Source organism: Chenopodium quinoa, unplaced genomic scaffold (genome assembly GCF_001683475.1).
Source record: "Chenopodium quinoa cultivar QQ74 unplaced genomic scaffold, ASM168347v1, whole genome shotgun sequence".
In the NCBI taxonomy this organism is placed as follows: Eukaryota; Viridiplantae; Streptophyta; class Magnoliopsida; order Caryophyllales; family Amaranthaceae; genus Chenopodium; species Chenopodium quinoa.
The window spans coordinates 4,182,692-4,210,504 of record NW_018743920.1 but is presented as its reverse complement, the minus strand read 5'-3'; the positions used below and the strand labels follow the sequence as shown (position 1 = coordinate 4,210,504).

Below are 27,813 nucleotides of genomic sequence, written 5' to 3'. Positions count from 1 at the left end.
TATTTTCCTTAGAATCTATGGCCATTTTACAATAAACATTAATTATATAACAATTATATTAGCATTTAGCAAGAACAGTGAGAGTGAGGGATAGCTCAAGTGGTTAGAGCTTCCCTCCTGATTCCAAGAGATCCTGAAATCTTTTCTCACCCCTGTCCATTATGACTCTCTAAACACCATAAAAAAAAAAAAAAAAAAAAAAAAAAAGAACAGTCGTATTATTACATTTTCCATACTTTAAAAATGATCGACTTTGATTTCTCATGTTACATACATATTGAAAATTCAGCCGCTAGCTAGCCTTTGGTATTATTCCAAGATAGTGCAAGGGACGAGATTTATATTAGATAGCAAATTTATTAGTAGGAGTTTGGTCAATTGGTTTTGTCCCTTAAAAGTGAAAAGAGTACATGTGTCAATTGGTTTTGTCCCTTGAAGGTGAAAAGAGTACATGTATGTTAATATTTGTTTCACTTGCAATTTATGTATCGAATTCATACTCACTGGGTTCCTTTTTATTTTCATTACATTCAATGACTCAATTCACTTTTTTGCATGTATATATTAAATGCAATATGAGTATATAAATTCTACTCCCTTCATTTTTATATGATAGTCCCATATGAAATCAATCACATATAATGACATATCTTGGCTAAAAATATTAGAGGGGTTAGAATTTAAATCTTTTACTTCTCGTTCAAAATTAATCATTATGTCTTGGGGGCCAGGCCTCAAATGGCCCCGGTGGAAGGTCCCCCTCTGATCACATAAAATAAGAAAAGAAGAATATTTGAAATCCAACATTAAAGTACAAAAACAGTTTATAATTAGTTTTGCCTTATTTTGATTTTGATTTTTTTTTTTGGAAAGATCAGCCATAAAGCCCATAATTGCATAATTTAAGGGAGGGATTTCCTTACTTAGAGACATGTCATTAATCAACAATCAATTAATTTAACCAATCGGAATTTAATATGTATAAAATAAAAAATAAAAACTAAGTTAAAAATGGAATATATTCAATATGGGTAGATCTTTTTGAAACGCTTAAAATAGTATATGGGACTAACATCATGAAACGGAGGGAGTATAAAATTGGTATTTAGAAAAACATTTCAATTTGAATTCAACAAGATCACACAAGATATAATTTTGAGGTTTGTAATAGTGAATTTTATAGTTAAAAATTTACAAAGTTGACCATATAATAAAACTCAAATTCTAAAAAAAAGAAAGGAATGCAGAGAGTGACTACATAGTAATTATTCTTTTTTTAGTGGAGAAGAAATACAACATTTATTTATTTTGAACTAAAATTTAGATTTTTTTTATCAAGAAAACAAAATTTAAAAATACAATCTCATAATTTAGTGGTAATTAAATATTTCTTACTAATTATATCTTGTATTAGGGCATTAATTTTATTTTATTAACACAACTATAATTCTATCTTTTTTTTTTTTTTTTTGAAAGGGACTATAATTCTATCTTTTTAGCTAACAATAACCAGAAAATCCACCTAAATCTATAACCCTAATCCATCTTTTTTTTTTATGGAAAGTACCCTTATCCAAATGCAAATTTGCCCTAGCGTGCATAATAAGTTGTAATAAGTGTATATATACCGTGAGTCCGTACTTCTTTTCTTTCAACAAAATCAGATTAAATTCTCTTTGCTTTACTTTTCTTTCAACAAATAAACCTTCTTCAAGTATCATTCATAAGCTCAAATTAAATAATCATGGCTAGTTCGAGCAATGAAACGGTAAATATCTGGAATATGATTCCTCCGGGTTTTCGCTTTGACCCAAAAGATGAAGAATTGATTACTCATTACCTAGTTAAGAAGATTAATGGCGAAGCTTTGCCACCAAATAAGATGCATGAGACTGTATTGTACGGTGTGCTCGGTCCTCAAGATCTTACACGTACGTTTTACGATGATTTTTTTCAGTCTTGATCTTATTTGTTTTCCTTTTAATTTATTCGTCTAAAATTAATTATTAATTGTTGATATTATGCATGGTGAATGTTGTTAATGTTTGAACTTTTGTTTTTTGAAACCGATTAATGTTTGAACTTAACTAGTTAAATCGATTATACAAAGAAATATTTATTATTATATAATTTATATGTTGAAGTAGTACGCATGTTCGTCGTATGTCTTCGGTGATATGTCTTCGTATGATTATATTGTCCCATTATTATGTCTTCGTATGTTTTTTTTTTTTTTTTTTTCTTTTGATATTCTTGAATTCTTGATACATAAACTTGCCACTAATAATCTAATGTATATAAAGGCATACTCATGCATATTTGACGATTTAATTAACTTTTGTATAAACTACTGTATGTTTTCCTTAGTTTGTATGTATGGTTCATGATAATATATACAAGAATAGCCTTAAAAATAATTTTATATTCTAAGTGATGAGTGTTTGGTACTCTCTAATTTAATGGTTTAGTATCTCTAGAATTATTTCATATTTTGATGATATGGACTCCTAACTAAGTCGTAAGCATTAGTATGCATGCTTTTCATTATTGATTGTGTTTACTATGGTGCGTCAAATTTATACTTCTGTTTTGTTTAATTATAATTAATTACATTGTATCTCATGGTGATTAATATTGTGTTGGTATTGTATATAATAATTTCTTGATCTTTGATGCAGTGTATTATGAACCCGAAAGTGAGAACACTTGGTATTTTTTCACAAGATTAGAAAGATTATATGAAAACGGAAGTCGACCTAGAAGATCCGCTGGCAATGGTTATTGGAAGGCTACAGGGGTAGATGCAACAATAAGGAACAAACAAGGAATAACTATTGGTTATAGGAAGGCTTTAGCATTCTTTATTAAAATCGAACCCGCTCCAAAAAATAAAAACGAACCAAGGGAATCAAAACACCATGGCTCATGCACGAATTTAGGCTTAATAATGTTCCTTCAACCTCGGAGCCTAAACCAAAAAGATGTAAAACAAATGATCATGATGGTACATCACAATCCCAAGGCTCCAAACCAAAAAATATGGTAAGCTATAATTACACTATAATATATACTTTATTGAGTGTAACTTTGAAGCAATTTATTTGTAAATAATGTTTCTGTACGTTTTTAAATGGATTTTATTTATTTGCAGTTGGATGGTTGGGTGCTATGCAAAGTTTATAGACTTGCTAGAGATGTCGAGGTTGAAGCTCTAAATCAAGAGGAGCAGCATCTTCATCAAGAGGAGGAGCAACATCAAGCTATTGAACAACCTGTTGCCCTAAATATTGGAGCTAAAGATCATGTACTTATCCCAGCGATCGAGGATAGTTTTGAACATCTACAACGTAATCATCAAGAGGAGCAGCATCTTCATCAAGAGGAGCAACATCAAGCTATTGCCCTAAATATTGGAGCTAATGATCATGTACTTATTCCAGCGATCGAGGATAGTTTTGAACATCTACAACGCAATCATCAAGAGAAGCAACATCAAGCTATTGCCCTAAATATTGGAGCTAATGATCATGTACTTATTCCAGCGATCGAGGATAGTTTTGAAAATTTACAACGCAATCGTCAAGAGGAGCAGCATCTTCAACAAGAGGAGCAACATCAAGCTATTGCCCTAAATAATGGAGATAATCATCACTTACTTATTCCAGAGATCGAGGATAGTTTTGAACATCAACAACGCAATGAAGACATGCCGCGATTTTCACAAGAGGAGTTGGAGTTTTTATACAACATTTTTCCATGTTGAGATCGAATATGAAAAGTATTTGTATGTACGATTACTGTGTACGGTTGTGGACTTGTAGTTAACAAGATTAATAAAAAAATTTATTATTATTTTTAATTATTTAATTTCATAAAATTGGGCCTAAGGAAGTGTGTTATCATCAATCATATTCTGATCTTATTTGTTTTCCTTTTATTCGTCTGAAATTAATCCTTGATAGTATGCATGGTGAATGTTAGTAAAGTTTGAACTTAACTAGTTATTATTTGATTATTATACAAAAGAAATATTTATTACTTGTTGATAGTACGCGTATGCTACTCTGTGATATGTCTTCATATGATTGTATTGTCCAATTATTGCATATCAAGAAATCATGAATTTAATTAAGATAATTTAATATTTTATTATTATGGATACACCTATATAATTTTTGGCCAAGAAAACCATATATTTATGCAATTAATGATTAGGGGGGGGGGGGGGGGAAATTATGGTATCATGTTATTGTTCATTCTTGCACGTACATCGATCTTTTTTTGGGTTTTTTTTTTTTTTTTTTTTGGTTACGTACCAGACTACCAGTATTATGTTATCAAAATTCATATTCAATAAAAGTATTTAGTCAATTAAATAATTGGTATAAATACAATACTAAAAATTAACCATGATAGCTAAACGGATCGAATCCTGTAAATACTTGTAGCAACTGTTTATACTATTTTACTTACGTTGATTTCTTGAATTCTTAATACAAAAATTTGTCACTAATAATTGAATATCAAGGCTAACTCATGCATATTCGACAATTTAAATTTTGTATAAACTATTGTACATTTTCCTTAGTTTGTATTGTTCAAGATATATTCAAGAATAGCAGCCTTAAAAATATTTTTATATTCTATGTGATGGGTGTTCGTGTTCAGTACCTTCATAATTTAATGGTGTAGTATCTCTAGAATTTCATAATCTGATGATATGTATTCCTAAGTCAGAAGCATTAGTATGCATGCTTTTCTATCTTGATTGTGTTTATTATGCGTCAAATTTATACTTCTGTTTTGTTTAATTATAATTAACTAGTTTTCTGACCCGTGCAATGCACCACTTGTTTATAGAAAATTGCATTTAGAGATGAGTGAGGAAATATCAATAAATAATTATGGAATGTGTAACTGAAAACATAATTAAAGAAATGAAAATTTTAAGTTTTTAATTCAAAATGAAGCTTGATAGAAAGAAGGTGGAGGGACTAAAATTAAAGAGAGAAAATAAAAAGGTTGAATTGAAGAGGGGAGATGGAGATAGGGAAGTGTAGGGGAGAGCATGGGTCGGGTACCCGTACCGTTAACACTATCGGTTCGGGTACCCAATAACCAATAACACTAAAATGATATCCATTAACCGAACCGATAAGTTCAGGTACCTGGATTTTCGGATCGGTTATCGGGTACCCAATATACTATCCAATAATGAAAATTTAGACTTTATAATTTAGTTATTATGATATCATTCAACACTAATTAACAATAAAACCACATGATCATGACAAAATTACTTATAATATTACTAACCATTTAAATTATGAAGTGATTATGAAGTAAAGTAAGAGTTTAGATTTTGGATAAATAGATTTAAGTAGTAAAAAAATGAAAAAATTGCTTATCGGATCAGATCGGGTAACCGTTAATTTTAAAATGATACCCAATAACCATACCCGATAACAAATTATAGGATCGGGTACCCGAACCGTTATGGTTATTGAAACAGGTGCCCTAATTTTCAGTTCGGTTACGTTCGGATTTTCGGATAATTTTGCTCAGCCTTAGGGAAGTGTAATAGAATGATGACATAGGTCTTTTTTGGTTTGTGTTTTTAAATACTAAGTATAGATATAGATTACATTGTATCTCATGGTGATTAATTAAGATTACGTGGTTATTAATTGTATATAATAACTAGCCTTTTGGCCCGTGCAATGCACGGTTTATTTATAGGTATACAATATAAATTATTATTTTATAATATGTTTTTATTGGAAAATGAATAGTTTAAAAAGGAGAAGAAGGGGTGAAAATTGAATGTAATTGTAGAAGATATAAAGTTGGGGGAAAGTAAACCAAACAACATTCATACATGTATTGGATTAAAGCTTTTTTTTTTTTTTAATATGAAAAATGGGATTAAAATAAGAAAGGTTAATATGAAAAATGGGATTAAAATAAGAAAGGTTAAATGAGGTGACATGTGGCATTAGTGAAAAATAAAATTTACATGTGGCATGATGGTAATGATGGTTTGTGTTTTAAAATACTAAGTATAGATATAGATTTCTTGATTTTTGATGCAGTGTATTATGAACCCAAAAGTGAAAACACTTGGTATTTTTTCACAAGATTAGAAAGATTATACGAAAACGGAAGTCAGCCTAAAAGATGCGGTGACAATGGTTATTGGAAGGCTACCGGGGTGGATGCAACAATAAGGAACAAACAAGGAATAGTTATTGGTTATAGGAAGGCTTTAATTCTTTATTAAAATTGAACCCACCCTTCCAAAAAAAAATTGATGAACCCAAGGGAATTAAAACACCTTGGCTTATGCAAGAATTTAGGCTTAAAAATGATGTTCTAAAATCGAAAAAAAACGTAAAACAAATGATCATGATGCTGTTCATTCCAACACAACATCACATTCCGAAGGGTCCAAGCCAAAAAAATATGGTAAGCAATCACACTATATAAATTTGAAGCAATTCCTAAATTTAGATATTTAGGTTATATGATATATTTGTGTTGTTTTACGTATATATACGTTTCTGTTTTAGATGGATTTTATTCAAGTTTTTTGTTTTTTGTTTACAGTTGGATGGCTGGTTGCTATATATGCAAAGTTTATAAACTTGGAAGAGATGTCGCGGCTGAAGCTCCAATCCTGGTTGCTCAAGAGGAGCACGATCAAGTAGTGGTACATGCTCAAGAGGAGCATAATCAAGTTGTACATGCTCAAGAGGAGCATAATCATCAAGTGGTACATGCTCAAGAGGAGCACAATCAAGTGGTACCTGCTGTTGTTGCCCTAAACGAACCTAATTATGCAATTGAGGATATTATTCGACATCTAGAACTCGATGAAGACGTCTTACATCACCCTCGGCCTACTGACGATCCGTTGTTAAATTCGACTAATTTAACATGGACATGAGCTTTCAACCAGAGCTACTACACGTTGAAGAACACGATACTTGGCATCCAAATGAATTTGTAAGCTGGACATCAGTGGAGAATTCCATACAAATGCCATTACCACTACATAACTCTGAAAAAGAAAATTTAGAGTTTATATTAAATAACATATCGTTTGATTTTTGAATTTGTTAAGAATATTACGTACTTGAACTTTGTTGTGGTTGATAAGAATAACAACTTTAAATTTTTAATTACCTTGGAGCGATATTCACCCATTACAATATTCTATATACAATGTGGAAGAAAATGGGCTATAAGCTATATTTGCATAATTTCATGATGAAGATAACACACCCTTTATTCAACTGATAATGACCTGTTTTAATTTGATATATTTGGTTCGTCAAGATTTATATTAATATAATACTTACATTTTTTTTTTAATGAAAAGAAAGGTAATTAGATAATTAAAAGTCTGTACGTACATCTTTCAACATAAATCTGTCAAACATATATAGTATACGATAAGTAACAAGTATATTATAATTAATCTTAACAAATGTTTTAGATGAAAAGATGATCAATTAAGTATCAATAAATTATAACATCCTCCCAACTCCAACTGATATTATATACTTTATCAGTTCCTCCGTTTTTTATTAGTCGCTACACTTTTATTTTCACGGTCTCCTAGATAATTTTTTAAGAGGAGAGATATAGAGAGAAAAATAAAAGGACATGTGGGTAGGAGAGAGATAGAGAGAAAGGAATGTCAAAAATGGAAAGTGCTGCAACTAATAACAATTTTCAAATTAGGAAAATTTAGCAACTAAAAATAAACGGAGGAAGTCATTCAAATTCACCTATATCGATATTACACCGACATTCATCCATCTTCTTCTCATCATCACAGAGGGATAATCCACACTCATAGCAAAAATCGTGACCGCACCTACTGAATGTTAATGATAGATATGAACCCAACTCGAACAAATATGAAATTAAATTTTGTTGGGTGTGGCTCAAATTTTCTAGGCCCATTATTTTGATAGAGTATAATGCATATTCTAGAAGCTTTGAATGATCAACCAAGGTCATTACTTGCTCATGATTTCTCTAGAATAATAGCATATTTGAATGTCCTAGAGCATTATACATTGGAAGCAATTAGAATATAATACATGATTCGTGAATTTTCTAGAACATCATGGATACAAGAATGATGAAGGAATTTCTGGAATATTCCAACCATTTCTTCCAAGCTCCATCTACAACTATAAATATGAGTCATGGGCATTCAACACACACATAAGAAGGCATACCATACACACTAGCCTTCCTACATACTACACCTCCACTATTGCTTATTTTGTATTACTCTTTTGAAGTTCCTATATTGGATTAGTTTTCATATATATATATATTTGTCAACATTTTTTTGTATTAAAAAGTCATCCCTTTAAATGGATGCATGAGATTAGTCATATTTAAGCAAACATAGTATTTTAATGATAAAACAATTTGATCGGTTTATTATTTCACATTATAATATAGACACAATTAATCATTTAATATCTACAATGAAAATATATTTTTTGAAAATTTTAATCCAACATAAAAAATTAAATAAATAAATAAAAATTTGAGAGGTAATTGAAATTAAAATTAAACTAAAAATTCGATAAATAAGAAAAAGTTGATGATCTTATTTTTATATAAAAAAATAAGAATATACTTTATTACTTGAAGAAAAATAAGTCTAATCTGCATTAAAATATTATGATAGTCATATTTCAATCAACCATTATAATGTTAAAAAGAACGAGTTACTAAGCTATGTTGCCCTTATTAAGGGAGAGGACCTTCCACCGGGGTCATTAAGGGTCCGGCCCCCGATATATTATTGTAACTAATTAGTTAATGAACTTTTTTTTGAAGGGTAGTTAATGAACTTAAATAACCTTATTTCACTTGTAAAATATTGAGATTCAAATCATGGCCATTGTGTTGGTATTGTATATAATGATTCTTGATCTTTGATGCAGTATATTATGAACCCGAAAGTGAGAACACATGGTATTTTTTCACAAGATTAGAAAAATTATACGAAAACGGAAGCCGACCTAGAAGATCCGCTTGCAATGGTTATTGGAAGGCTACCGGGGTGGATGCAACAATAAGGAACAAACAAGGAATAACTATTGGTTATAGGAAGGCTTTAGCATTCTTTATTAAAATCGAACCCGCTCCAAAAAAATAAAAACAAACCAGGGAATTAAAACACCATGGCTTATGCGGGTCCAAGCCAAAAAATATGGTAAGCAATCACACTATACATTTGAAACAATTCCTAAATTTAGATATTTAGGTTATATGATATATTTGTGTTGTTTTACGTATATACGTTTCTGTTTTAGATGGATTTTATTCAAGTTTTTTGTTTTTTGTTTGCAATTGAATGGCTGGGTGCTATGCAAAGTTTATAAACTTGGAAGAGATGTCCCCGTTGAAGCTCCAATCCCGGTTGCTCAAGAGGAGCACAATCAAGTGGTACAATCTCAAGAGGAACATAATCAAGTTGTACATGCAAGAGGAGCATAATCATCAAGTGGTACATGCTCAAGAGGAGAACAATCAAGTCGTACCTGCTGTTGCTGCCCTAAACAAACCTAGTTATACAATAGAGGATATTCTTCGACATCTAGAACTCGATGAAGATGTCTTACATCACCCTCAGCCTACTGATGATCCGTTAAATAGATAATTAAAAGTCTGTAGGTACATCAGTATGAAGTATACGATATTCTTAACATAAACGAAGTAACGAGTATATTATAATATATCTTAACAAATGTTTTAGATGAAAAGATGATCAATTAAGTATCAATAAATTATAACATTTCTCCCATATTTAGAAGTCACTCAAATGACACCGGCATTCATCCATCTTCTTCTCATCATTAGAGGGATAATCCACACTCATAGCAAAATTCGTGACCGCACCTGCAGTAGTTTTCCATGAACACTGAATGTTAATGATAGATATGAACCCAACTCGAACAAATATAAATTAAATCGATTGAGGAATATATACATTTGCTCGAATAATGAAACATAGTATGAAGACCATCCAACTATTACTTCTTATAATCTTTTTTCTTTTGTAAGTTTCTATGATCTTAGGATGACTTTTGAGTAGCTATATTATTATATTATTAAATCTTAATCGATTATTAAATTTGACCAATTTTAGCCGTTGAAATTTGATTTTATTGTAATAAGAAATACATTGCTATCTCTATAGTTGCCTTCTATCTCATTTCTTGTGACTAATCATTTTCTTTTGTTGTAAAAGTTTCTTCTTCGATGACATTTTCCTATGCATAAATTTTCCACCTTTTATAGATACAGTCAGTTGGTATTTAGAGCATCTCCAATGGTAAGCTAATTGTTAAATTAGCTTTACTTGTCAAATATGATTTCAAGAAAAACCACTTTGTAGCTATTTTATGCCCCAATGGTTAGCTACTAGCTTGCTATTTAAATAAGCTTGACTTTCTCAATTAGCTTTATTAATTTAATAATTTTAATATATTAATCTCCAAAAATTTTGGTAACTTTTTTCTCAAGCAAATTAGCTTGTTGGTCAAGCTAATTGTATTTTTTAACTCCAATAGTCAAACTAGTAGTTAGAGATTTTTGAAAATTACAAGCAAGTCCCCAACTACAACCATTGGAGTTGCTCTTAAAAAGTGGACAATTCATGCATAGGAAAATACCATTTAAGGAAGAACAAAAAAAAAAATAACGAGTCACAAGAAATCAAATTGGATTGCAAGGAAGAAGGCAACTATAGAGAAAGCAAAATATCAACATTTATATATATATATATATATATATATATATATATATATATATATATATATATATATATATATATCAACATTTTTTTGTATTATAAAGTCATCCCTTTAAATGGATGCATATATTTTTAATGATAAAACAATTTAATCGGTTTATTATTTCACATTATAATATAGATACAATTAATCATTTAATATCTACAATGAAAATATATTTTTTTGAAAATTTTAATCAACATAAAAAATTAAAAAAAAATAAAATAAAATTTGAGAGGTAATTGAAATTAAAATTACATAAATGAAACTAAAAATTCGATAAATAAGAAAAAGTTGATATTATTTTTATACCAAAAATAAAGAATATACTTTATTACTTCAATCGACCGATTATATGATAAAAAGAACGAGTTACCGTTACCTTCCACTGGGGTCATTAAGGGTCCGGCCCCGAAGTAACCTTATTTCACTTATAAAATATTGAGACATAGTTATTTGTTTTGAACGAGGGGGTAAAAGAGTTAAATCACGGCCTCTTTAATATTTTCGGTCAAGATCCGCCACTGCTTATTAAAGCTTAGAAGTCACTTGTCAATTGGTAATGCTAACGAATATTGAACATAAATAACATACCTGCATATCAATTCTGAACACCCATCAATTCTTTCAACGTAGAACTTACATCTAGGGCACCTCACCCAACGTTTTTCCTTGGCAAGGTTCCTAAGCAAAACATCCTCATTAGCCTTCTCATATCCTCTAATTTCTCAAATGCCTCACAATCCATTCCATCATGCCATGCAACCATGCATTTGGTGCAAAACTTTCTCTGGCAATGTGGGCACTCCGCCTTCACCTTTGTCGATTTTTCGACCCCAGCCTCCTCCCCACACGAGCCCTCCTCTGCCTCCAGGAGGGCTGCCGAGCAATCCTTGAATGGGCAATATAAACTCGTAGATGATAAAATCATCGATTTCGACAAACTCTCCTCCCACCTACACACCATTTGAGACTTTTATAAATGTATCAACATGTAAAACTTAATATTTTCACTAGTCATGTTTTCAAATTTACGTAAAACACATAAACAATTAAACATACACAATCAAATACCAACCTATCCAGAACAAGTTTGGGGATGATGTTGATGCAACAATCGAACTCGATTTCCATCTTACAACCGACATCAGGGCACTTGATAGAAGTGATGTTTTCTAGAACCTTAGCATCAATGTGCTTAGAAATGCAATCTATACAAAAAGGGTGGGAGCAAGTAGTAGTAGTAATAGTAGGATTATTTGTGAATTTGTAGGGTTGGAAGATGTTATTTATTGGCCTAATATCCATGCATATGAGGCAATCAAAAGTTTTGGTATTTGAAGAAAGTAAATCTTCATTGTTTTGAATGTTTATAGCCTCAATCTCCTTCTTCGTTTCGAAACATCCTACACTTCCTCCTCTGTTCTTCCTCTTAGGCGTTCTTCCTCTTAGGCATGCCTCAGATTAAAGTTTGCCGTCCCTTCAAAGGGTTTTTCAGAGGTTTTTAAGAAGCTAATACTTTAATTCTCGTATTGTATGGATCAAATATATATATATATATATATATATATAATAAAATAATAAATAAATAAATAAATAAAAAGATGAATTTTGAACATTAATTTTAGTGAATTTATATATTTTCTGTTGCAGTAGATGCTTATACGAAGTATACCATTGAATAAAGATAAAAGTTTTTGACTCAATCCCATTACTCTATATTTATCTTTGGAAAAAAAAAAAATAAATAACCACGTCGAACTCGGGATTGATCATCAAATAGGACAGATTTGGTACCTTGAAACAACTGATAAAGACAGCTCCTCATTTGAACAAGTAACATTTAAAGGAGGGGTGATGTTCTCAAAACACGATTATAAGTTCGCACATCATCTAACTACAACTAGTTTCACGATTACGCAGGGAAGAAGAAAAAGGAAGCAAGGCAGAGACAAAAATGGTAAAAATAACAATAAGGCACTTTACACTGTTGTTAGACAGAGGAACAACAATGTCAACTCCTATTAAGAATTGAATGATCCATCGCTTTGATATTGATAATGCTACATCTACCTAAATACAAATCATATGCTCTAATTATTTTACACTAGACCTTTTTTCCTGGGATCTATTTCCTATTCCTGTAGATAAACTCTGCCATCATTCACGGCGCCTCCCTTGATAAGGAAAAAAAGGACTGCTAAAAAACGAAACAAAAGTTATATTAAGATTAAAGCTTTCGTGTTTCACCTCCTCCTTGCCTCACTGTTTCTCCATCCGCTTTCTGTGTATTGCCTGCCTCCTCTGGTGTATCGTCCATTTTCAAATATCACCAGAAATCCCTCAATTGATAACCCTTCCCCAGGAATATCGAAATAATTTTTCAACCATGGGAGCAAAAGTACTACCCTAGGTGAAAGGATGAAAAGAAATTCGAAAATATGAGTATCACACGTGTCTTGAATACGCAAGACTTTCTGAAAACCCGTTCGAGGGCTTGTGCAACTTCTTCCTGAAATTTGTGACGCTGCAATGTGGACATATGTACTCTAATCCATCTGTTTTTGCATAATCCTGCAAAACCGAAGATGACACATTGTTGTGAGCCCAAGTAAAAATCCAAGTACATTCTCCGCTATTAAAAGATTGTAAAAACATAGTACTCCGTACTATATTGGACAATTTCACTTTACCTTAAAAGCGCCAAGACCTTGCCGTCTATCACAACCAAAGTGAGCCCACTCCCCACATATACCACAATTGACCCAATCACCAGCTGCGCTACTGTTAATAGGTGGCAGAGAATGAGTGAAAAAATGTTCAAATGGGAAAGCAAAAAAACACAAGAACGTAACGATTAATGAAACTGATGGGACAATACTAAAATTTAAGCACATACCTATGGCATAGCAAGCAGCATTCTCCATCTACATCATCGTGAGCCAATTCGTACTCTAGTAAGTATGTTTCATAATGTCGCTTAAGAGTGTTTCCAACACCCTGCCAAAATCACAAGCAAACATCAATATCTCATCTTACAATTTCAAGTCTCTAGTGGATATTTACCCAAAAGAAGTCACAGCAATTGCCTAGAAGCTAATAAGCTCAACTATGGAATTAAGGAAAAAAATCGAAATTGAAAGAATGTAGGATAAGAAGTGTATTATACAAAAGACCACAAACAGCAACATTTCAACAAAAAAACACCCACAAGTCCACCTCCCATATAGTCCACAATATGACACAGGGACCAGAATCAAGGGAGACGAGTGCCCTCAACTATAACATGCGCTATTGTGAGGAATATGCCAATGAGACATTGAGGATAGATGTGAAAACTCAGATAACAAAGAAAAACAAGGATAAGGTGCACAGAGAGAGTGAGTTGCTACATGACAAGACAGACTTCACAGGATTGGTAATAAGTACACACATGCAAACAATATGACCATAGATAAATCTATACACAAGTATATTCACAAATGTTATTATGTAATATAATTATTGGATTTGTCTCCCTGTCTAGTTTTAAAATATCAAATTTTTATAAATTTTATCAATCCATAATAGATAATAAATATATATACCTCAAGTGAAAAAGCATTTAAACTTTATGTTCAAATGATAAAATTCTAAAATCAAAGCCCCAGTAATATGGTAGTTGGTAAAGAAAAAAATCAGAGGATAGTGGCAATCCAACTAAACTAACTCGCAATAAGAAAAAGAGAAAAATTTAGCTAAAGATGGCAATGGGCTTTGAGCTAAGAGCTGCAGATAGAAGAGGAGGAATGCAGGTAAGGAAAATATTAAAATGGAAGACAAAAAGACATAACGAAGAGAGAAATAGAGGTAACTTAGACCCAATTTTTGCTGGACAAGGGTCGTCAGCGATAGCTGTTTAATTTAACATCTCTAAAAAATTCAGAAATTAAGATTTTGATATTAGGAATTTGATTAGAAATTAAGATTTTGTGATTAGCTGCAAATCAGGCCTTTTCTGGATTTCAATCAAAATCTTCTCTCTTGCAAACCCTAAAGGCTACCAGTCCTCTCCGGAGTAGCTCAACAAATGTTGAAGACGAAGCATACCTTAACATCACAATCAGGTGGAAAAGTTTTGCATTTTCGAAATCAAAAGATTCAGAACTTTGCAAAGTCAGAATGTCCAACAGGGCTTCAGAGCTGACATGGGATTGAACAGGGTTATCATGTCACCAAAGAGGGAAGAGGGGTAAAGTATTTGACATTCCCAACTACAAGCAGGGGAAGTAGGGAGAAACCAGTATGAAAACCCCTCCCCCTCAAAATGAGGTACACCCCCAACAAAAGGGGATAAAAAGCATAACAAAAGGGTGAGAGGCGGGAAAAAAAAATAGACAAAATGTAGCATACCTTGCCCTAAGATATACCTGTATTATAACATTGCACCCTAGGAGTGGAGGAAGATAATTTACATACTACAAAAAAAGCAAGACAGGTGTAATAAGAGAACATACGGTCATTTTATTGGTTGCAGTGTAGTTTCGCATCTTCGAAAAAACTTGCCCTTTCCAGTTGATTCCATTGCCAACATGAAAACCTCCTCTTGAAACAACCTGAAAGCGAAAAAAATTCAGCTTGTTTTCCAGAAACAAACATAGTACATTAAAGAAAGATGACCCCTCTCCGTAGATTTTTATCCACATCACTACATCAGCATACTGCATTAATAGCATCAGTTTACACATTACAACATCAGAAGAAACCACATAATACCTCTCGATACAGGTTGTATAGATCCAGACGTTTAGAGTTGAGAATGGCATCAGGGAACTCTGCTAGCCCACCTTGAGGGATAAGCCGACTGTGTCCACGATGCATAAGAAATTGCATTACATCTTTCAAGAACTCGTCCTGAAAATGGAAAGTAATTAGTCTAGGATGACCCAAGATTCAGATAAAACAATAAGGATTACTTTAATCAGAACAAGCGATTTGATATTGCAGAAATATAATCAACCCTGGACAAAATTTGCAAAAATCTTGAACTGTCCAATATCGTAAATCATCAAATATCCGAGTGGATTACTTTATACTTCCAAAAGACAAAGCTAGTGAGCTTCCAGTGAAGCACAGCTATGAAAAAGTCAGACAATGCTCATGGTAATGCGTAGGGCAGGGAGTATTGCATCTTCTAATTTTAAGATTTTACAGCTAATAGATGCAATACAGACCTGATGGATAGCATCATATACAGTAACAAGGAATAAATAATTTGTGCCAGACATTACAGAGTGTAAAGACTGTAAACTAAGCCAAGTGATAGTGTTATGATTTCAAAAGTGGGATCCTTACCTCTGAGCATAACTGGATAGGTGGTCTGCCGCAACCATGTTTCTTCAAAGGTATTGGATTTAAGGATATGATCTGCTTGGCCTGAAAAGCATTTGTTGCCCTTCTATTTGGTGCAGGATTTGATGTCAAGACACTATGTTTTGTAGGTGGAAGCGCTGGCAAACTAAGCTTCACTTGGCCAGTATCATAATTATCTGCCTGCACTATACCCGTAAAAGGCATCATTTTCCGAATATTAGATTGAGGAATGGGCCTCATAGCTGCTACTTTTATCTTCTGCCGGATGGGAAAAGCTGGATTATAAGTCCCATTATAAAATCTAGTTTCTTTATCGTCTTGCTCAGCTTTTGTTGTAGCAGCTTGATTTTCAGACAGATAACAATCGTGTGAACAAGGACTTGATCCTTGACCAGTTCCAGAAATCTTTCTGCTTGGAGGAGGTGGTCTAAGCCAACTAGGTGGAGCAGTGAGATCATCATTATGCGGGCGCCTATCTTTCTCCTGATTTGCGCAGAAAAAAAGAAGACGTTCAGCGTCATCTTTCTGAAACGAAGCAACAGCCAGTCCTTGAATGCTTGCAATTCCAAGGGCTACCAGGCTATGGTAAGATGTCTCCGGCGCCAGCTGCCGCAATACCTAAAACATCAATCTTTATTAGAATATAATACTTATTAAAAAAAATAATAAATAAATAAAAAAACTGAGACAACCAAGATACGGTAAGATCTTTGCACAAAAATACAACATTGACCTTTAGAGGCATTAAGAAAGCGCACTTCAATGAAGAAAAGTTCAATGCTACACTCCAGGAAACCAATTATTACTACATTGCTATCCACATCAAGTTGTCAGCCAAGCCAAAAGGCAATCTATAATCTATAGCAGACAGAAGCATGTCACTTAAAAACCTTTATAAGACATCACCATCAGAAAGACAAACTCCTGTATCTATAGGCAAACTTTTTTAAAACAAACTTTCCCAAATTGAAAGCAGGACCCGTGATATACTGTTGCAAATCAAGCACAAGAGCAATAAAAATTTGGGATCAGAAGCCAAAAAGTTAAAAAAAAAATAAAAAGCTTATCTCACAAATAAACAAAGACTGGTTGCTTCCGCCTCCACTCAATAATAGAATGAAATGAAAAAATAAAATGGAAAAAGAAAAGTAGGCAATCATATCCGAGCAAAGTTCATCGCCCAAAAAGATGCTTATTCTCCGTATTACCGGATCTGCTTAATAAACTCCACTAATATCATTTTCCAACAGAAAATATATGTGAACAAGGGTCTGAATCAAGAACCTGCAAAGCCCATGATGGTGCTTTCAAGCAGACTTCAAAAACTGTTGCCCCACAAGCAATTGAGTCAGATGTCCGAGGCTCAGATGAAGGCAGTTTAATTTCTTCTGAAGAAGGCACTGCCTGTATGAGCTGACTTCTTTCAATTGCCTCCTTCTTTATATGATTTTCCAATTGCTGAGCATTCATTAAAACAAAGTATAAATACATTGTCCAACTCAAGAACTATCAAGAACCAAAAATGAGCCAAGAAAATAATTCACCTGATCATCAAAGCACGTTTGTGCACTACCAGACACCAGGACAGATATATGGGCAGCACTACAGGTAGATATATCACATTTCATCGTCACAACACCACGTGAAAATGTACCTGCCTGCAATGGTGGTGGTGGGGCACTGCAACACATTGAAATGGCAAAATTCATTGATCCATAAATGGTTCAAATTAATGGAATTCTATCAGCCTTACCCCCCCCCCCACCTCTCTCTCTCTCTCTCTCTCTCTCTCTCTCTCTCTATTTTATTATCACCCTTCAACATTGGAAAAATAAGCAGCAACATCACCAAGCATACATTCATACAATACCTGAAGCGGTTCTGAAGCTTGCTCCCACGCATCTAAAAAATTAAAAACATATTAGACAGTAGAAAAAATATATATATAAAAAAATAAAAAAAATAAAAAAAAAAAAGAAGAAGAAGAAAAGAACAGAAAAGGAAAAATAGACAAGCCCTTCTAATTTTCCCAGCCACATTCATGGCCAGGAATTGCCATAAAATTGCATTCAGCACCATTCATGACATTCAGTGCATTGGAACAGACATGATAGACGTTAAAGAGGCATGATATGGAGAAAACCAGCAAAAAACTTATTGCTCAACCAAGTGTCCATATGCAAAAATACAAAATAATCTGTACAGAAGATGAGCTCCATGCTTATACATGGAGGGGAAAAAAAAAACATGGCAACAAAAAAAAACAGATAAATCGAGTTTATAAAGAGGGGAAAAAGAGAGAGGGGGGGGGGGGTGCTGAACAGGTGAACTTACCTCTATGCCCAAAAGTGCATTCAGTCCATCCTCCAAACATCCCAACAAATATGCATCCTACAAAAGAGATGTGTATATCAGCAAATGTCCTTTTCATAGCCATGAAACAAGCAGGCTTCATAATTCAGTGACTCACCAATGAGCATGCCACCCCACAGATCAAAAATCTCACACTCACTTCATCGTCATGGATTTTAACAGCAGAAAGATTACTCCCAGAGCCATCTTCTTCATCACCATCATCAGCCTCAGGCAAAGCAACTTCAACAATGGGAGCCTCCCCAAGAAGAGATGGCCCCCCCAGATTACAACCAGCCATTTGGCTGTTCCGGGGAACCACTGCATTGTTCCGAATGCAATAAAGACTAAATGATGCATGAGCCAGTTGGAAAGCATCCCAGGTATGGCAGGGCGTACTGCATGGAAAAAGAGTTAGATTATAGTTCCTAAACATATCAACATGCATAAGCAATAAACACCACACAATCAGGTTTTTCTCCATGCAGTTGATCAGTAACACAGGCCATATACTGATATTAACTGATCCCAAATTGAGGTACTCTAAAGCTTATTCACCTCCAGCCTTAAATAAAAAGCTCTCCCTGAAGCTCCTTGGGAAATTAGGAGTTCTCTAAGTTTAACTGATGGTTAAATTTAAAAAAAAAAATAATTAAAAAAAAAAAAAAATCTTTTATTTGAATATTCTCCCACATCAAAGACAAAACATACTGTCATCAATGAAACCTCTTATTGTCTTCAAATTAGCTCTTTTATCATGCAAATTTTGGCCACAATAAGCTTGAGACAGAATTTAGTATTAAAGACAACCTAACTACTTTAACGCATTTTTATCATGCCAAAAGTTTTTTGAGAGTTGCAAGAAACTTCAAGCAATGTCATATTCAAACTACCAACCATGTCAAATTCAAACTACCAACTAAGCATGCCAAATTCTAAACTCATGGCAGATTCACAGGATCCTATTCACTTGATCTGAAAATTATAAGGTGCCTTTTGCCAACACTGCAATATCTGAGGAACTAATATGTTTGTATGAAGATTGAATAACAAGATTAAAATCAAAGGACAATCTAACAACAGATAAAGATCATTTATTGGCGCCCTAAAAGGAAAGTAAACCTAAGGGATAAGATTTCAAAAATGGACAAGTAATCAAAAGTCCAATAACAAAAAAAAAAAATGGAAAGTAATGGCCCTAAACAAGTTCCCTTGTCTCACAATACAATTATTCTACATAGAATACTTCCTCTGTTTCACAAATATTGCAACAAGGATGAAATTACGCATCCCAAAGCACATTTTATATGCTAAATATCTATAATTATATAAGAGTAAAAATTATAAAAAGTTGATATTATGAAAGTATTTTACGAGACGAATCTAACAAGATCCCACAGGACTATATTTTACTTTACGCATAAATCATAATATGTGGTCAAACAAGCGTGATGAATAGTGTAAAAGTCCAGTTGTTGCAATATTACTAGAACGGAGGAAGTATATGGTTATGTAACAAGAAAAACATTGTTTTAAGTGAAACCGATACCTCTGTACAACTGAAAAGAATGCATGCCGAAAGTGAGCAGCAGCATAACAAGAAAATGCATTCCGCCAAAATATGACGTAAGGGACCCCCTGCCAAAAGGAGGGATAACAAGTCTTAGTCGATATACTACCTGATAAATCAAATTTTAAGCAGCAAATGATATGGGTAGCCACTTTCAACACACAACAATAATGAAATGACAAATTTAGGCTTTTACTCACCTTAGAATGAATAGCATCTGCGAATTTTTCACCATTAGGAATCTCCAAATAAACCTACAAAATTACAATACTCAATATCAAATTCTCTCCAGTGATATACTTCCTTGTTTTACAAACCCTGGTACATTTTTAGATATAATGTCAGGATACAAGCCCTGGAGTTGATACCACTTCTAAGCTACAAACCATAGAGGAGAAGAAGCAAATCAACAACAACAAGAATGTAAGCTTCAACAAGTCCTGTGAAAGTCTAAAAGCATACCAACTTTACCCCAAGGCCAGTCAGACACTGTTTCCAAAATTACAACCTTTACAGAACTTGCTTCTGTATATTATCTAAAGCAGAAGGTCAATTTCAACATGAAGGGTAATTCTCAATTTCTCACTCAGCTTCACATCAGAACAAACCCTCTACTTCTTGGCACTAGCATAATACATTCAATATTACATAACTGCCTGCTGTATAGCACATAGACAATAAAATGAATCGATGCCTTTCAATTACTTACAAGGCTCCTAAGACAGGACAAGCATTACTGCCCTAATCAATAAGTTCCCTATATGAGTCTTAGCATAACTGATTGATACATCTATCTTCATCCTCTTCATAACATAGTTATTACCATCACAAAATTTCAGTACAAATTCTTAAAAAAGCATTGCAATTACATAAGAACACCACGAATACACTACAAAATAACGCCAAATGCACATACCGTGGTAGGCAACACATGATTAAACACCTCAGATATCACTTCAGCATCAGACATATCAACACCATCCCATACTAAACTCCCAATTTCATCATTTGGCAACACCTGCCCCTGTAAATATACAACATTCGGCTTCGACGATTCAAGGGTCCTCCCAAACTCATCCAAGCTCGGATTTCTCAGTGTCCTAACCTGCAAATTATTCCAAGAAATCACTCTTTCTCCCCACAAAAACACAATTTAAACAACTATGCAAAAAAAGTATGAATTCAGCACATACCTCTAAACGGCTAAAAGATTCAAGCTCAGGAAAAGGGTATCGCTGCCGATCCTCAGTTTCCCACTCTTTAAGTTTACTACTATCACATAAAACTGCTAATATACTACAACTTTGCTTCAAACTTCCTTGAATATTACCATTGCTACTATTATGCAACATCATATTTTTATTATTATAGAATTATTAAGCCCAGAAAAAAAAAAAAAAAAAAAAAAAAGAAGAAATTAACTTCTTTTTCACCAAAATTACAGCAACTTCACAAAACCCTTCTTCCCCAATAATATCGTACCCTTCGTAAATTTCCCGCAAAAACGCTCAATTGCTCCATTACCCAGCTGAAAAAAACCAAAACCCAGAAATTCCCAACTTGATCCAACCCAAAATAACTGATCAAATTGGGGAATTTCACAATTTAAGCAAAACTAGGGTTTGCAAAAATCGCAACTCAGAGAACCAATTGAAGCGAAAATACAACAAAATAAAAGCCGGAGAACGGTTGCCGGCGATTAAAAGCCGGCGGAAAACACGGCGGTGCTGAAGAAAGAGAAGAAATTGGGAGATTTGAGGAGAGAGAAAGAAAGAAAAAAAAAATTGAGATTAGGGATAATGAATTGTAAATTGAAGAAGGGGGATTTTGAAGTATTACGATTTTTTGTGAGTTGCTTTTGATACCCGAACCCGATTAAGAAAACCCACTTGAGAATTGAAATTGATTTTGATTGATAGATTAAAAAGTTTAATCGATAGAAATCTAGATTGTTGTTGTATTATTGTATGTAGCATCTTTAATTTTTTTATTTTTTTTAATTTTGGGTATTTTTGATTTGATTTTTTTTTATGAAAGTTTTTGACCAAATTAATTAAATTTCTAAGATCTAGTGTTGTTGGTGTGGAAGTAGAATTTGTTGGAATTTCATTGATTCGTCTGATCTTTCTTTTTTTTTCCTTTTTTTTTTTTGGCATCAAACCCAACGCAATTGATTGATGACTTGGAGAAGTAGTTTGGACTTGTTAATTGTACGTGGTATTAATGTTTCATGGTTTTAAGGTTTAGTGAGTAGCTAAAGCTTCTTCAACCTTATGATATTTGAATTTGGCTAATTTTGTGTTATTAGGAAGATAACCGTGTTTTAAGAAAGGATCAAGCGAGCAAAGTGATGCAACTTCATTTCTTTACAATAATTTGAAATTTTGTTGGTTAAATGACTAAAATACCCTTGATAGCATTAAATATGTCCATTTTCAATTGATTGAAGCCTATTCACCACAAATATAGTAAGAATAAAATTCAAGGAGAGTGATTAAGCTCATTAAGCTTCATGGTCAATTAGATATAGAACACAACTACCTTGTAGTAAGGTGGTCGACATTAGACATTAGCTACCCAATTAGTAGTTGTATTAAAATTTTCAAAAATGTCTCATAATGAAAGAAATAATATCGTATCGTATAAAATTAAAAGATTATGAATTCGTTCTCATGTTCAAGGATGTTATATAAACATAGTTGTTAGAGACGATAGCCCAGGTTCATTAGCATGTCCAAATCTTAATCGTACATAGCAACATTACTCAACTTTTTTTCCACAATTTCTATATTACTACCTAACTGCTTACTTTCACTATTAATTTTTTTTCTCCAAATTAATTATTTCCATGTCTACTTAACTTTCTATTAAAATAGATAAAAATGTGTATTTTCATAATTTCAAATTTTGTGTTAGATTGATTTGAGATAGGCCATATCTTGTTAAGTGATCTCAAGTTGAGTTCAAGCTTTAAGTAAGTTATTTCAGGTATATATGAATTAGTTTTCCGAAGACTATTTCTAGTGATTTTGCATAAAAAATGCTCACATACATTGTATCGTATGATTAATTAAGTTGAGTGTTATTTTTTTTATTTTTTTTTAAATAAGAAAGTTGATTTTTTTTTATTTTTTTTTTTTGATATTTCATTAAGCATAAAGAAAATAACCACTATATAACAGAAAATATACTTCGCATATATAATTGTTGCAAATTCATTTATTCGTTTTACTTTCTTTGTCAGTTAGGACTCTAATTTGTTATCTCGCTTATAGGCCACTAAAAAGTTAAGAAAAATGCTAATTATATTGTATTCAATAAAAATTAACTTATTTGAACTTATTGTATGAAGTATGACTTGTCTATTTGCCTCTTTACAAAACTATAAATACTACCTATGTTTCAAATTATGTGCAATGATAGAATATTTTATATTTCACAAAAAATACCCAAAAATATTACACCAAAAAAAAAAAAAAAAAAAAAAACCTGGATTATTAGTGAATCAAACATATTGAAACTTATTTGAAGTCATCCTTAATGTATTTTATATAAACTAAAAATTGAACAAAACGTAGTAAGCATATTAATGTCACATTAACCAACTAGCAATTAAGCTTGGTGGAGCCCTTACCCTTCCTCCCCGCTCCCAAATATCTAGCTCGCTAACTCGGGTTGAGTTGGACCTGTGAGAGGTTCTGGTCCGATAGGGCTCTTCTCCTTATCTTTATAAAAAAAAAGTAATAATAAGCTTGGTGGAGTTAGGGGGAATTCAGATCACCTTGTAACCTTGACGTCACAAGTTCGAGCTCTATATTTTTGTTAGAGACAACGATCATGCTTTGTGATAGTGACGGGAATCGAAACATGATGGTGTTATATTGAGGAGCCTTTGGCTGCCATATATGGTCCGATCCGATCCAAATTACAACCTTAAACATGTACTACGTGCGTACTATCAATGGAAGACGATAAAGCTAGCTCAAACATGGAAAAATGTATCTCGGTTAAAAGAAAAACATCCTTTTGCTCGAGTGTGATGAATCATCACCTTCAAGTTGATACATGTACTCAGTTAAATAAACATACTTGTATGAAATTCCTTCAATTTCGTAAATAATAATTGAAAATTCGAAATTTAGCTTAAAAAATAAAATAAATTGATTACATTTGCTAAATGATCTAACTTGGAATTTCCGACCAGGCCACTTAGTAAAGTGCTCTTATAAACCCTAGCTAGCTAGCTACATACCATACCAAATTTCTACACCAAAATACTCCTAATTACTACTTCGTATATATTTGTATATATGATCAACTGAACATTATATCATATGGTTCATAATTTCATATCATATAAACTATGAAAAAGAGAGTAAAGGTGGTTGTTGTTTTGTAGGAGGGACTAATGATTTAAACTTGTTGTTACGGTGATGTCGACGAAGTCGAAGGACCTCTAATAGCTTACAAGTCTCACATCCAGCACAATCTATGGAAGTAGTAGAAGTAGCAAGCCTCTTCTTGGTCTTCACTTCAATCTCTTTCATCTCATCCACCATTATCTGCCTGTTCCTACATTCTATGCTACAGAATCCTTGGTCACCCCTGCATACATGATTAAATATATTAGCATAACAATATTTCCTTGCTAATAATATTAACAGGGCCGTTTAATTAAGTACACAATTAAGTTCATAATAATAATTGCAGTAGAACTATGTACTTCATATTACACACCTAGGTATATCATGCTCGCAACATACGTATGATTCATACACTCATTTTTTGCTAACCGGGAGCTCTCTCAATTGAGCAAATGATGCAATAAAGTAGCTTTAGTGTACCGTGTACAACATATAGATGAACTATTAAAATTGTTTTTTTTTTGGTGGAAATTAAACATTATTCTAATTAATGCAAAATTTCAGTGTTATATTTCATTAATTCCCTGCAATTGCCAGTTAATTAGTTGCTGTTCATTAAGTTGGGTGGTAGGTTAGTGAACTTAGTTGAAATGTAAGTACAATAACAAATATAAATACAGTATATAATACGTAGTACTTGGTATGGTTTACTATTAAAATAATTATGAGTCAAATTGCATTGGTTTCAATTATTTGGAATTATGTGGTCCAATGGGCTATAGGAAATTATTTTATTATAGATCATGTTGACACTTCACACTGTTTATGAAGTGGACTTCTATGGGCATGATTCATATGTCAAAATTAGTAAGTATTCTTGTTGCTATTGCTAGATAAGTTTATTAAGACTTTGTGCTAGAAAATTAATCAATGTGTGAGTTAAAATTAATTGTGTAACATATAAATTAGTGTGCTATTCCATATATCACCAATTGATTTTATGTGAAGTACGTCTTATTGTTTGGCGTGGGCTTTTGTAGAACCCGATATGATGAAGATTTACCACTTTAGTTTTTATGGTTAAAGCTTGAAGTAGAAGTTCTAAACTCTAAACCAACCTAATTTCACTTGATTTTTTAGGATATTTTTTGATACTTTATGGATAAGCATCATTTATGACATCTTTAATCAATGTGACAATAACCACCACTAGCCAGTAAACAACTTTATTAATCGGAAAAGTACAAATATTTAATGGACTAAGGGCGTAATTAAAATCCAATTAAAAATAATCAAACTTAATTATCTAAATCATGCATAAATTACTACTCTATGAAAAATATCTAAAATTAATTAATTATTGTTCCAAAATTATTTAACTATATACATTATGATATCAAAGCCAAAGAGTACGTATCCAAACGATACCTCACGCGCCAGCAAGAGCACCATTCTAGGTACTCGATCTGAGTAATCCCAAGTGCATGTAATAATTTACAATAAAGTCATACATATACAACTATTTCACATAACTACTCACTAATAAAAAATGTATGTTCGTAGCAATGAATCAAGTAAATTACCTGTACATGTAAACATCTTTATCAGGGCAAAGAGGCTTCTTGCATAAATGGCATGATTTGAGAAAACAATCAATAATCATCGAAGATGAACTAGTTTTTGACGATATTGAATTGATGGGTGTTCTTGTTAAGGATCTTAACCCAGATTTAACCACAATATTAGAGCATTCAACCTCTGAAATCTGAAGTATTACAATTCGTAAACCTGCTGATGAAATTTCTCCACCTTTTATACTTCCTACTAATGATAAAACCATTTTTTTTTTCTTTTTTGGAGGGGTTTATTAATATTGAGATTTCTCTATCTTTTTTTTTTTTTTTCCTTGGGTTGTTTGTAGTAGGATTCTCTTTAATTAGGGAGTGACACTTAAGTATGGAGTAAGAGAGAGAAAGAGATAAAGGGTGAGGTGTTAGAAATTGAAAGTTGGAATGAAGTGGGGAAATTAAATGAAATGAATGATGGATATATAAACAAACAAACAAATCATGGTAGATTCTTTTTATTTTTTATTTTTATTTTTTTTGAGAAATGTTGTATTTCACACTCAAGCAGTAGCCCCGTGTAACTGAGCTGGCTAATTATCTGTGAAAGGTACGGAGTATTGGCTAAGGAAAAAATTGGATTCTTTTTTTTAGATACTTCGTACATTAAATAATGTTTGTATTTATATTCTAGTTTAAATCATGTTAACTTGTGTAACTGAACTGATTGACCTGTAAAAAGTGTTCATTTTATACCGTACGAGTAAAGTATTTCTCCCTATCAACATTAAATTAAAATTGTTATAAAGTAGTTTTTTTTAAAAAAAAAACATTAAACTTTTAAATGAAGTCTTTTTCTTATATCATTGTGCATATTGATGTGATGTAATTTATTTATTTATTTTTATTATATAGATAGCATGAAAACATTTGTTTTTTTTAAAAAAATAAAATATAAGTCTCATTTTATACACTTTTCAATATCTACTTAAGTACTATAAAATAATCCGTTGTCTACAAAATTAATAAAAAAAAAAAAAAAAACTTCATGGCATTGATTATGGTTTTCTTTTTTTCAAAAATAAAAATACTCATTATAAGTTGAAACTACAAAGTAACATACATATATATATATATATACTCCTTTGTCTCTATTGTTTTATTCTTTACGTTTTAAATTACACACGGTCTACAATATACATACTCCCTCTATCCCTTATTTTTTGCCCCATTTGACTTTTTACGATTTTTAATACACGTCTTCAAACGCATATATCTCCATTTCTATACGCGTAAAAATTATAAAAATTTGATATTAATAAACTATACAATGAGACAATTCTAACAAGATCCCACGTGGATATATTATCACTTATAGATCAACGAGAATTCATGGTTAAGGTTTTAAAAGTTTAACCCACATTTTTGCAATGAGGCAAAAATTAAGGGATGGAGGGAGTATTTGAAAAAAAAAATAAAAAAAAAATCGATCATGTATATATTCAATATGATAGGAGTAAAAATTCTAAGAAATTGATATTTAAAAAAAGTGCTTTGTACATTTCAAGACAAATTTAATACCGTAGTACAATCTTACCTGATATGATTTTGTTTTTTATAATCAAAGTTTTTAAAAATTGACTATAAAAATCAAAATGTAATAAATAAAAAGCAATTAAAAAGTACTCCGTATACCATAATTTTTTACTTTCCCCGTCCCTTATCTATATGCCTACTTTTCATTTTACACGGAAATTAATTGGGAAGTACAAATATAGAAA

General features: G+C 32.3%; 2 protein-coding genes across 2 annotated transcripts; both read right to left on the bottom strand.

Annotated features, from left to right (window-relative positions):
- Positions 1-12,765: 12,765 nt before the first annotated feature.
- LOC110688030 (AT-rich interactive domain-containing protein 4-like) lies at positions 12,766-22,471 on the bottom strand. Its single transcript, XM_021864698.1, has 15 exons — positions 21,297-22,471; positions 21,020-21,208; positions 20,304-20,357; positions 20,083-20,171; positions 18,652-18,931; positions 18,516-18,572; positions 18,052-18,083; positions 17,726-17,861; positions 17,466-17,639; positions 16,164-16,799; positions 15,585-15,722; positions 15,326-15,424; positions 13,729-13,829; positions 13,523-13,613; positions 12,766-13,403 (listed from the first exon to the last, which is right to left on the bottom strand). The coding sequence occupies exons 1-15, from the start codon at positions 21,456-21,458 to the stop codon at positions 13,278-13,280; spliced, it is 2,364 nt and encodes a 787-aa protein (XP_021720390.1). The 5' UTR covers positions 21,459-22,471; the 3' UTR covers positions 12,766-13,277.
- Positions 22,472-24,177: 1,706 nt separating this feature from the next.
- Positions 24,178-26,828, bottom strand: LOC110688029. Its single transcript, XM_021864697.1, has 2 exons — positions 26,051-26,828; positions 24,178-24,708 (listed from the first exon to the last, which is right to left on the bottom strand). The coding sequence occupies exons 1-2, from the start codon at positions 26,305-26,307 to the stop codon at positions 24,465-24,467; spliced, it is 501 nt and encodes a 166-aa protein (XP_021720389.1). The 5' UTR covers positions 26,308-26,828; the 3' UTR covers positions 24,178-24,464.
- Positions 26,829-27,813: the final 985 nt, after the last annotated feature.